Source organism: Mirounga leonina, unplaced genomic scaffold (assembly GCF_011800145.1).
Source record: "Mirounga leonina isolate KUSES-001 unplaced genomic scaffold, KU_Mleo_1.0 Mir_175, whole genome shotgun sequence".
NCBI lineage: Eukaryota > Metazoa > Chordata > Mammalia > Carnivora > Phocidae > Mirounga > Mirounga leonina.
In genome coordinates, this window is record NW_023270453.1 from 30,664,398 (window position 1) to 30,677,519 (window position 13,122).

Genomic DNA, 13,122 nt, shown 5'->3' on the forward strand with positions numbered 1-13,122 from the left:
GAGTGAAAGGTCTAAGATGACCCCAGCCTACGTGGTTAGCAGGATATAAACAGAAACTAAAACATCATTTGAACGAGGTGTGGGAGAGAACAGGAATTATACTTTTTTGGTTTTCCTATTTCAAAGAAAAGTTTATGGGTGCGGGAAGGAAAATTTCTCAATTTTCAGAGAAAGCCAAGTTCATATGCCTCCCTCGGGCTGGAGGGGGCAGCACAGGGTAGTGGTAAGGGGCTAGCACTGAGCTGACTCCTGCTGTAAATGCTGGCTTGTCACTTCAGGTTGTGAGATGCAGCTACTTCACTGGAATTCTGTTAATGACATACCACCCACCTGACAGGACCGCTGAGAGAACTAAATGAGAGAATACATTTGGTTTGTATTAAGTAACTCCTGGCACCAAGCAGATATTCAACACGTGAGTCTCTTCGCCCTAACGCGCTGGGACACACTCGACTCTATCAACCAGCATGACTGAGGATCAAATGTGTGCCAGCCTGGACAGAGGCCCTCACAAATCCACACAGCGCTCGAGGTCGGGGCATATTACCTCCAATTGATTTTTAACAAGCCGTGATGTGCTGACTCATTCAATCCCCTCCAAACACCCTGAAAATACGTAACTGCAATCACTCCCATCTAACATTCAGACAAACCCGACCCAACCGGGCTTTTCCAAGTTAGACAAGCGCCATCTCGCCCTCCTTCAAACAGCCCCTGCTGAAAAATTACTCGATAAAAGTACACTGAGTCAGAGAGGACGTAGTGTTTTAAGGCAGGAAAAAGATCACACAGTAAGATACCCCAAACTGCAGCTGAGCTTTACAAAACCCAACAATACACATAGCTGACCACCCAGTTCTAGAACTAACTCTTAGATTTACAAATACACAATACATGCAGAAGACTGTAAGGCGCTGCTCAGGATAATGGTATCAGTCACCAGACCACCTCAGTGGCTGCAGAACGCACCATAATGAAAATCTGCTCACGGCTTTATTTTTCAAAACGTCCTATTTATGATATGTTCGCCTTAAGTTCGTAAAGCTCACAGGGACAGAGAGAGTCAAATACCAAAATCAATTAAGTGCTTAATATATACCTAATGGTATTAAAGGGCCTCAAAATAAGAAGTTGACCATACTTTCCCCAATGTGGAAAAAAGCTTTCCAGGCATCCAGACATGGATCACATTATAAACCTAATGGCAAGGCTAGCGACATTTGTGAACTGGTATTTCTGCAATAATGAACCAGAAAAATCAGATATAGCAAGATGTTCTTTTAAACTTCTCAATCTAATTGCACCCCAGTCTTCTTACACACACACACACACATACACAGTCAACACTTTCCAGTTCATTCTACTCAGGTCTTATTCATAATGCATATCATATTCCGACTTTACTAGCACTAGGGAGCCCGGGCTCAGAATTCTACAAGGGCCCAAAGTCATTTGTTCATGGTCAGCAAACAGATGACCGTGATTTAAGTCCTGCGCAGTTCACATCCCGGTGAAGGAAAAGCTAGTAAACCTTCCGAGGAGTAAGGAGTGACATTATGGTTTCATATTTTCCAATGGTATGTTCAGAAATACACCCTTGTCAAGTATTCAAAACACGAACGATTCTAATTAAGTGGGAAAGTTATCAGACTGCATCAATGAGTAACCTGCCATATCCCAAATTAAAAGGGAAACTAATACTCTGGTTCCTGATAAAGGAAGATTAGTGAACTAGGTGTGATACTGGGTATATCACCACAAATTTTAAAACAAGAGGTGAAAGATGTTACTGTCAGGCAGTATGACTGCCTGTGCTTTAACACCGATGATGATCTGAATGTTAAAACCGTTAAGAGAAAATCTGATCCTGGTGAAATAAGCCAGACACAAAGGGTCACATGCTGTACAATTCCACTCATATAAAATGTTCAGAACAGGTAAATCCACAGAGACAGAAAGCAGGCTGGTGGTTGCCAGAAGCTGGGAGGAGGCAAAGGGAATGGGAAGTAACTGCTGACCGGGCACAGGTCTCCTCTTGGGGGGCAGGGAAGGTGCTGAAAATGTTTTGGAGCTAGACAGAGGTGGTAATTGCACAACACTAGCTGAATTATTCACTTTAAAATGGTTAATTGTATGTTACATGGATTTCACTGTAATTTTTTTGTTTTTTTTTTTTGTTTTTAAGATTTTATTTATTTATTTGAGAGAGAGAGAGAGAGAGAGAGCACATGAAAGCGGGGAGGGTCAGAGGGAGAAGCAAACTCCCTGCTGAGCAGGGAGCCCGATGCGGGACTCGATCCCGGGACTCCAGGATCGGGACCTGAGCCGAAGGCAGTCGCTTAACCAACTGAGCCACCCAGGCGCCCTGTAATTTTTGTTTTTAAACATTTATTTATTTGAGAAAGAGAGCAGGGGGAGGGTCAAAAGGAGAGGGAGAGAGAGAAGCTGACTCCCCACCGAGCGTGGAGCCCAACACAGGGCTCAATCTCACGCCCCTGAGATCGTGACCTGAGTGGAAATCAAGAGTCAGACACTTAACCAACTGAGCCACCCAGGCACCCCATGATTTCACTGTAATTTTTGTAAAAAGAATATAAACATTTTTAAAAGAGCTGATCATGGAGGGGCACCTGGCTGGCTCAGTCGACAGAGCATGAGACTCTCTGTTCTCAGGGCTCATGAGTTCAAGCCCCATGTTTAGCATGGAACTCACTGAAAGGAAATAAAAGATCTGATCATGAATCAAAAGACGTCAACATGGAGACTCGTACTTTGTCAGCTCATCAGTATAGCACAAGTTAGTCAAGGCCATACAGGTGGTAGATAATGAAATGTTTTAATTCAAGCTACGTGTTTTCAACACATATGTCTGGCCAATTCTTGAAAGTGCTTAATCTGTATATTTCATAAATAACCAATTTGAATTTGTACTGCTTTAAATATAAAACTGATCTTTAATCCTCTTTACACACTAAACAGCAATATATAAAACAGCTACCCTAACTAAAATTCCTTAGCCCTGCTAGCTAAATGGTATGCTCATTAAAGAAAAAAATAAAAACAATTTCAGTGCTGTCACAGAAGTCACCATGTGTTACACTGGGCAGAAGTGAGAAACAGTGTGACAAAATTCTGCCCAATACAAGTTTCTGCAGTGAGGGACGTGTTCTCTGTGCTGTGATAGGATAGTCCCAAGCCACATGTGGCTATTAAGCATTTGAAAGGTGGTACCTCAACTGAGGAATGGAATTTTAAATTTTACTTAATTTCAATTAAAGAGCCACAAGGGCCCAGTTCTAGCAGCTCTCACATTCTCCTTAAGTGTACAAACTGGCCACACCTGATCTTCCACTTTTATCACACTCCCGACCCAGCCCACCACCCGAAGGCTAATGATCCCTCCTTAGAACTCCTCTAGGGCAGGACCCTGGCTTCAATTACAGGGGCACACAAACAGATCTTCGTTCTGGTTCCCCCGGAGATCACAGACTTCCAGAATGATAGTGGTTTTCTGAAATATGGAGACTTTTTTCTCTACTCTTGTAGTCCCCACAGGCTGGCAGAGCGCACGTACCATACAGGATAAACATATAACTGATTTTACTGAATTCCCTTCAGCTTTCTTTTGGTTTTCACAGGGCTGGTTCCTTGTGGTCTTATTGGTTCAGTTTTCTCAGGAGTCTTATGTTTACTACATTCCCATAAGGGCTCAACAGAGTAAAAACAACCTTCTATGTGCTGGCTTTTTTTTTTTTTTTTTTTTAAGATTTTATTCATTTGACAGAGAGAGAGAGAGCACAAGTAGGTAGAGAGGCAGGCAGAGAGAGAGGGAGAAGCAGGCTCTCTGCTGAGCAGGGAGCCCGATGCGGGACTCGATCCCAGGACTCTGGGATCATGACCTGAGCCGAAGGCAGACGTTTAACCGACTGAGCCACCCAAGCACCCCTATGTGCTGACTTTTTAACAAGGGGTCAGAGAAACAATATCCAAGAAATGTTCAAGTATAGTCTGAGTAAGGAACTAAAACTTCTCTAGCACTCAGGTGACCACGTAGTCTCACCAAAACTGCCCGTTGAGGTATTTTTCTCCCACAGACAAAACCAGAACACAGTAAAGGCAGACATCAGAAATAAGAGCCCACAGAACACATACAAAGGTCCAGGGTTTTGCTTTAATTACCTAACACTCTAAAAATAAAAGGTATGATGTCACAGACAGTAGCGAACAGAGCTGTTTAAAATAATTTTACATCATCGTTTCCTAAAACATATGAAGAAGCAATTTCCAAGTATTACTTTAGAGCACTGCCTCCTTATGAAGATGTTCCTCGGCCCCCACTGACAGAGAACATGGAGACAGTGCCATAGCCCACACATTCATGGGCTCCTTCTCTGAAAAAAGTATCTTGGCCAAAAAGATCGTTCAATATCAAATCACAAGGAAAGGGCTAGCAGAGTAACCATTACTAGAATAAGCTTCGAAATCAGACCTAGATTCTAATCCTAGCTCCTCTGTTTAGTCATGGATGTCACCTTGCTAATTCTTTTTTTCCTTATGATTTTATTTATTTGACAGAAAGAGACACAGTGAGAGAGGGAACACAAGCAGGGAAGTGGGAGAGGGAGAAGAAGCAGACTTCCCGCGGAGCGATGTGGGGCTTGATCCCAGGACCCTGGGATCATGACCCGAGGCGAAGGCAGACACTTAATGACTGAGACACCCAGGCGCCCCTCACCTTGCTAATTTACTTAGCTTCTGAGTCTTAATTTTCTTACCTGTAAAATGTGTTTACAGTACCTATACCTCAAGACAGTGTTGTGAAGATTCTACATTAAGCAATGATGGTGGTAACTGCTCAGTAAATTTATGATTACAACAAGCAGTTCAAAGCCCCATAATAATTCTAAAAATTTAAGAATGAAATATAGGAAAGGCAAATTCCCGAGTGAGAAGACCCGCGCTGGTCTTCTCAGCTCTAGGCACACCCTTTTTCCCATTATTAAACAGCGATGTGTGCAGAGAGCACTCAACTAGCAACTGGCAAATGTGGATTCTAGCATCAACCATGGCATTAAAGCTCCAAGTGATCTTATGCCTTCACTTAGCATCTCTAGGCTTCAGTTTCTTTATCCAAAATGAGGCAACTGTTATTACTGCTGGGGTCACTTCTAGCCCTCACATTCCAAAATCCCATTTATTCAATCACTAACACATCGCCACATACCAACTTGATTAGGCTTTCTGTAGAGTTAAATCCCACTGTATTCTTCAAGCAACCCTAAAACATTCATCTATGATTTATATCCCACCTACGTCAAAAACAACTTGAGGTATACTTGAAATTCATCAACCGAAACCATTTCGGACAGCCCCAATAAGGTACAAAGAGAAGAGAAAAATATGTATATGCAACCAAAATCAACCACCCAAAGGAGATGGACACAGACCACTTAGCACGGTAACCCACTGGAGTTCTGCAGAAATGGTCAACCAGGAAATTGCCCCAATGACATTCACAAGTATGCACTTTTTGTTTGTTTCAAGTGAAGTGACCTACCATTACCTAGTCAGAATGTAGTCTGAAATTTGGTGTCACCACTCTCAGGCCAGGCTAATAAAAGATGCTCAGAAAATCCTTACTAAACGTTTCTCTCACCTGGAAAGTAGAATTATGCTGGGAATCGGGTTCAACTTGGAGTACGGTAATTAGGTTTCCTCAGAACAAAGCCACTTATGAAAAAAAACCAAACACATCTACAGTCCAGCCATGCTTTGTTAAAATCTACTGAAAACAAGGACAAAATTTTTAAGCAGCTTTGGTATGAATCAACGATTGCAGCTAAAAAAGGAGCCTAAGGATCTCAGAACAATTAAGAACCTTCAACTAGTGGCCAAATTCTTGCTTCCCAAAGATTTTTAAGAACTGTGAACAGAATGACGCAATCCTAAATTAACATGCCCAACAGATACACCACTAGAACTGCACTAACTCACTGCCGCTCCTATGAAAGTGACAACAAGTAATGTAGAAAGAAAAGCCGTCGATGCTCCCGGGGATCCAAGGCACAGCAGGGTACGGTAATCGCCGTGCTGACAGCCGGCAGCTACACCTGTGGCAGGAGGAGCCATTATCTCTTACACCTGAAACTCATGTAATGTAGTGTGTCAACTACAAGTGATAAAGATAACCAATGCTCTACTCCAGCAAATTCCTAGCAAACTTAATAAAATAGGGAAACACAAAGGTTAACCGTGTATATAAATTAGATCTCAATTTAAAAAAACCCCAAGGTATTCACAAAGAACACTTAGCAGAAAATAGATCTTTAGCTTTAGGATTACGGTGACAGGACTGAAATGATTTACATAAGGAAATCTGTGGACAATTCCTCCTCTCAGCTTTGAAAGCCCTCTACCCCCTTTGTATGGCCCCTCTTACCACCTTGGGTCTCCCATTAGAGTAAAATGGGTATTTGATCCATCCCTTTCTATGCTCCTTGAGGGATCACAACTTAATCATCTTGGTGGCATCCCTTCAAGGGCCCAGCACAGCATCCTGTGTTCTGAAGGCATGAAAACATTTGTTCTTTAATTGCAATATATAAGCAAAGCCAGAGATTCACATCTCCAAACATTTCATTCTAATTCTGCTAATTCACCCCAAAACGTTATCAAATCTCTTTCATTCCTTTCTTTTCAACCAGGAAGACAATACTATTTTATTTTTATTTTTTAAAAGATTTTATTTATTTATTTTGAGAGAGACAGCGAGAGAGGCAACACAAGCAGGGGGAGTGGGAGAGGGAGAAGCAGGCCTCCCGCCGAGCAGGGAGCCCGATGCTCGATCCCAGGACCCTGGGATCATGACCTGAGCCGAAGGCAGATGCTTAACAACTGAGCCACCCAGGCGCCCCAAGACAATACTATTTTAACACTCTGAGACACTTCCTCCCTGGGACACCTGGGTGGCAGAGTTGGTTAAATATCCAACTCTTGGGGCGCCTGGGTGGCTCAGTCGTTGAGCGTCTGCCTTTGGCTCAGGTCATGATCCCAGGGTCCTGGGATCGAGCCCTGCATCTGGCTCCCTGCTTGGCGGGAAGCCTGCTTCTCCCTCTCCCACTCCCCCTGCTTGTGTTCCTGCTGTTGCTATCTCTCTCTGTCAAATAAATAAATAAAATCTTAAAAAAAAAAAAAAATCCAACTCTTGGTTTCGGCTCAGGTTGTAATCTCAGGGTGTGAAATCGAGTCCTGAGTCGGGCTCCAGAGTCTGCATGGAATTCTCTCTCCCTCTGCCCCTCCCTCTTGTGTGCCACACTCTCTCTCTAAAAAAATTAATTAATTAAAACAAAAAAAAAAAGGATATTTCCTCCCCAGGGAACAAAATCAAGCAAAACAAGGCTTAAAATCTGTCCTCTACATTTCCCTAACTCGCATGATAAATTTTAATTGCTGCCTTTTCATGCAGTACGATTCCAGAAAAGGTGAAAAATAAACAAAGGACAAAAGAATGCAAAAAGCTATGTACTAACTACATTAAATAAAACCTGCCCCAAAGAGGGTTTATTCCCAATCAAAAATTCTAACAGTTTGTAAAATCATGAAATAAGAGCCCAAATCTAGGGGCGCCTGGGTGGCTCAGTCGGTTGGGCGCCTACCTTCGGCCCAGGTTGTGGTCCCAGGGTCCTGGGATCGAGCCCCATGACAGGCTCCCTGCTCAGCTGCTCAGCAGAGAGTCTGCTTCTCCCTCTCCCTCTGCCACTCCCCCTGCTTATGTTCTCTCTTTCTCTGTCAAATAAATAAATAAACTCTTAAAAAAAAAAAAGAGTCCAAATCTAACAGTCTAATAATGAGTAAGTCAAGGCAGACAAGGAAATAACCAGGTAGAACAGAAAATCAGGTAGGAAAAGAAATGACACTCCAGGAATAATACTTTTCTCCGATTTCCTCTGTTTACTCTATTTCACTTACTGTCCCATGGAAGCCTGAAAAATCCTTGACAGTAGAGTTGTTGTTGCAGGCCTTTGGTCTTACAGAAAGAGAAACAAATCTCAAGAATCTTATCTATTATCTATCTAAACTTATCTCTCAGTTTCCACAGGTATTGTTTAATGTAAATAAAGTCTAAGGGCCCTGCTGGACAAAACAACTATTACTTTGAATCTGGATCTTCTCTACTCCCGTGGCTCTGAGGGGGTCACCTTTGAGAGATGAGTGATTAACAAGCATTCACCAAATGTTGATGATTGCATAACTTTGTGAATATACTGAAAACCACTGTATATTTCTAAAAGGTAAATTTTATAGTGAGTTATAGCTCAATCACTAAAAAAAAGAAAATCCCTCCCCCACTAAAAGTTAGCATTCAGCGAAACCATTTCTCTTTAAAATTCAAGCTTCAGGGGCGCCTGGGTGGCTCAGTCGTTAAGCGTCTGCCTTCGGCTCTCGGGTCTTGATCCCAGGATCCTGGGATAGAGCCCTGAATCAGGCTCCCTGTTTGGTGGGAAGCCTGCTTCTCCCTCTCCCACTCCCCCTGCTTGTGTTCCCTCTCTCGCTCTTGCTGTCTCTCTTTCAAATAAATAAATAAAATATTATAAAATAATAAAAAATAAAATTCAAGCTTCCAACACAATGTGCAACATTTTGGAGACAATTCTTTGGAGGGCCTGCTGAGGCCTGCTAGTTTTATTCTGTACTGCTTTTATTATTGTGTTTTTTTTTTTTTTAAGATTTTATTTATTTATTTGAGAGAGAGAGAATGAGAGAGAGCATGAGAGGGAAGAGGGTCAGAGGGAGAAGCAGACTCCCCGCTGAGCAGGGAGCCCGATGCGGGACTCGATCCCGGGACTCCAGGACCATGACCCGAGCCAAAGGCAGTCGCCCCACGAACTGAGCCACCCAGGCGCCCCTTATTTTGTTTTTTTTTTTTAAAATATTATATTTATTTATTTGTCAGAGAGGGAGAGAGAGCATAGCAGGCGAGCAGCAGGCAGAGGGAGACGGAGAAGCAGGCTCCCCACCAAGCAGGGAGCCTGACGTAGGACTCAATCCCAGGACCCTGGGATCATGACCTGAGCCAAAGGCAGCCGCTTAACCCACTGAGCCGCTCAGGCGTCCCTCTATACTGCTTTTTTAATGGCAGAGTTTTGAGAGGTGTTGAGAGTGGGGTGGTGGAAAGGACACTACACCACTATTTCAGAAGCTCCGGCTATTCTAAAAGTCCAAGTGCTATGTATGGTCTGAATATTTGTGTCTCCCATAATCCCTATATCGAAATCCTAATGCCTAATGTGATAAAGTCAGTGCGGCGTTTGGGAGGTCCTAAGTCATGAGGGTGGAGCCCTCACGAACAGGATTATTGCCTTTATTTAAAAAAAAAAAAAAAAAAAAGAGCTCCCTTGCTCCTTCTGCCTCAAGACACGGGAAGTCAGCAGTTGGCTATCCAGAAGAGGGCTCTCCCCAGAACAGGCCGGAACCCTGATCTTGGGCTTCCAGCCTCCAAAACTGTGAGCAATAAATTTCTGTTGTTTAAAAGCCACCCAGTCTGGAGTATTTTGTTACAGCAGCCCAAATAAACCAGGACACCGAGTAACCCTCATCACCACTGCTAAATCTGTTTCTCATTTAACAACAACAATAAAAAGACTGAACCGGGTACAAAGTGGAACATCAAGTACATTCTATCATAGAAAATGTTAGTTCTAGTACAAGTAACCCCTGTCTTATATTTTCATTCATTTCAGAACCTCTACTTTAAGGAGAATCACTTAGCTAATTTACTTGGATCTGTAGAGAATTACACTTAAATGAATTATACTTAATTACACTTAAATGTGTTCTACTTAATCATTCCTTTGGAAACCTATATTAAATTTTCAAAGGGATTCAAGGTCAACACTGAATCCCAAGTTCTGACTTGGGATAGCTAGAAACAGGCATAACTAGCAGCCCTCCAGTAAGGTGAATGACACTTTGGGCAAAAGCATCTTCCTCCTCTTGCTCAAGGCCCACTGAAACTATTTCCAAAAAAAAAAAAAGAGAAGAAGGAAGGAAGGAAGGAATGGAGGGAGGGAGGGAAAAAGGAATGAAGGGAGGAAGGGAAAGGAGAGAATTTTCGGGAGAAATGACAGATATTCATTCTAGATAGACACATTTTACAAGTCATTCATTCTGGTTCTCTAGTCTAGACAGACTCCTTCAAGAGCTCTCCTGGTATTTAATTTCAAAACACACCCACCACAAATTTCAGCTATGGCTTAACAACAAAAGAAAACATGCATGCCCTACTGACTATTTCCTCACTATAAAAAAAAAACTTGCAAATCTTATGGTTCCCCCTTTGTGAATTTCAATCTAAGTGCTACTTCCAACTTTTTCCCTGCTTCTTCCAAGCACAGTTCCCTGCTCTAAGGGTGGTATTTTATGGACCTGAATGGGCTGGAACATGCAATCCAACATAACTCTGGACCTCAACTCAAAAATCTATTCTTTTTTTTTTTAAGATTTTATTTATTTGACAGAGAGAGAGAGAGAGCACAAGCAGGGCGAGAGGGAGAAGCAGACTCCCCGCTGAGCAGGGAGCCCAATGGGGGGGCGCGATCCCAGGACCCCGGGATCTTGACCCGAGCCGAAGGCAGACCTTAACTGACTAAGCCACTCAGGCACCCTATTCTTTTCTAAATAAACATCCTACAGAGGATTATTTTTAACATTAACAGGCATTTTGTAGAAGCATCTGATAAAATCAGTAACACCAATATAGGTTTCCAATAAAAAAAGAAAAACCTGACCACAATGTAGGGAATTTTCTTACCAACAACCACTTCCCCACACACTTTTACATCTCCCACTTCTAGTAGTGTCACAGAGAAAAGGGTTAAGAGTACAGCTGAAACTGGCAAATACCAGGAAGAGAAAAGCAATCCCCCCACCTAAGAGGTACTGCCTAACCACTCAACAATAACCATTATTCCTGACTATTGCTCTAAGGACGAGTGTCTTTTGATGGCTGATGGCTACATACGCTGGAAACGGAGTTCTAGGTGTAGCCCAAGTGGTGCTGGGGCCTCCAAAGGAGGCGGGGGGGGGGGGGCAAAAAGAAAATGGCTGGATAAAAGGAATCTACCCATGATAAAGTATGGGGAAACCGACACTTTTAGGAGCTGGTAATGAACTAGTTTGGGCAGCCAAAATGGCTTGATCTAAGCAAAAAAAAAAAAAAAAAAAGAACTGAATTTCCTTACTCAAAAGAAAAAAATCAAGTTCCTTACTCAAAAGAAAAAAATCAAATAAAATACCAGTCAATAAAACAACCAAATCCAAACTGTGTACTCACATATACACTTTGCGAAAGTATTTCTTCAAACTCTTTTTGCGTCTAGAGAGAAAACTATAGTAAATATTTCTGAAGAAACTAACCTCCCAGAGCACTTTTATGATGTCCACTTATCTAAGAAATACCACAATTTAGAACTTTAAAGAGAAATCAACAACCCATTCTCACACACAAATTCTTGGGAACATCTATGACCCAGTCCCCAATACCCTGGTTAGATAATGGGAAGGACATTCCACCTTCTCCTTTCTTCCTCTCTTTAATCAATACGGACAGTTCCTAACATAAGCACCTGTCTCTGGGAGGTATAAAGTTCTCTGACTGACGTTCCTCTGAGTCAGTTCCCGAAAGCATGCTCTCACTGAAGCACAACACAGCAAGATTTTTAAAGACCGAACTTAACTTGAAACCACAGAAAGAATGCCTACCAGCGCTCATGAGAATGGAACACGACGACTCCTAAGTCCTAACAAACGCTCCAGTGTGTGAACAGACTCGCTCCTGACACAGTAACAGAGCGAGCGAGTTATTCCAAGCAACCTGAGTAAGGTAAACGATTTTAACGCAATGAAAATCCCAAACGTGCCACTAGGAAGAAAAGCCCAAGTCCCACTCAAGGAAAAGGGCACACAGATCCATGCAGCTTCCTAACACGTTAACGTTGAAGTGAGGAACGCTAACTTCCTGACACTCTGTGCACTTCACAAGCTTACAAACGCTAAGGGTGAACGAGATCTTTGTATCGATAGCCAACAGTTTCTGCCGGATCACAAGGCTGCAATGCATCTTGGGACTCCCTCAGGACGGTTCCGCGTCACAGACCTTTAAAGCGCAATTACAGTCTCAATAATAGAAACTGCAGCAAGAGACGCTCTCTCGGCTCGGCCGAAGGTGAAGGGAAAACGCGAGCCTTCGTCCTCGCCAACTCCTCGGATCTCTCAACGCCCCCCACACCCACTCGTGGCTCCATCTGCGCTCACTCCCAGGCCTCGTGGCACTGACCTGCCGCGGCCCCCTCTCCGTCCCATACGGTCCCCACTGCCAGGGGGTGGCTGCGGCCCCCAGGCCCCGCGGGTGTCCCCCGCACGCCGCCCCCGCCCCGCCCGGCCCTCCGCCGCCGCCGCCGCCGCCCCGCGCAGGCCGCCTCCCCGGCCCCGGGCCGCCCCACCCAGGGCTGCCCGCGCCCGGCGCCGCTGTCAGCGCTCCACGTGCCACCCGGCCCCGCGGGGCGCGCCGCCCGAGCCCACCGCACCCCGCCCCACCCCCAGCCCCAGTGGGCTCCGGGCCCAGGCCGGCTGCTCCCGCCCTCGCCCAGCCCGGCTTCCTCCCGCGCCCCGAGGCCGCCCCGCGCGTCCCGGCCCTTTACCCGGAGGGCCTCCCGCGCCGCTGCCGGCTCCGTGGTTGGGGGTGGCGGCGCCAGCTGGGGGCGGCGGCTGCTGGGCCGGGCCCCGCAGGAAGGACGGCACGAACTCGGCGGCGTGGACGTTGGGCACGAAGGGCTTGGCGTTGACGTTGAGTTGCCGGCTGAAGGCCGCACTGAGGTGCTCACGCTGGGCCTCGGTGGCCGCCGTCGCCGCCGCCGCCAAGGGGCCGCCGCCGCCGCCACACGGGCCCGGCCCGGGGGCTTCCATGTCCGCCTGGTCCCAGCAGTCGGGCGCCGAGTCGCTGCTGCTGCTGCCGCTGCTGCTCCCGCCGCCGCCGCCGCCACCACCGCCACTGCCCGGATCCATGATCGGGGGGGCCGTGTGTGTGGTGAAGAGAGGGCGGGAAATGGGAGGCGGGGGCGACGG

At 45.2% G+C, this 13,122-nt stretch overlaps 1 protein-coding gene across 1 annotated transcript in view; it reads right to left on the minus strand.

The window, feature by feature from the left end:
* Positions 1–13,062, minus strand: part of GSPT1 (G1 to S phase transition 1) — a 38,146-nt gene extending 25,084 nt beyond the window's left edge. Inside the window, exon 1 of the mRNA XM_035022293.1 lies at positions 12,699–13,062. Within this exon, the coding sequence (XP_034878184.1) occupies positions 12,699–13,062 (364 nt within the window). The remainder of the gene's footprint in view (positions 1–12,698) is intronic.
* Between the last annotated feature and the right edge of the window lie 60 nt (positions 13,063–13,122).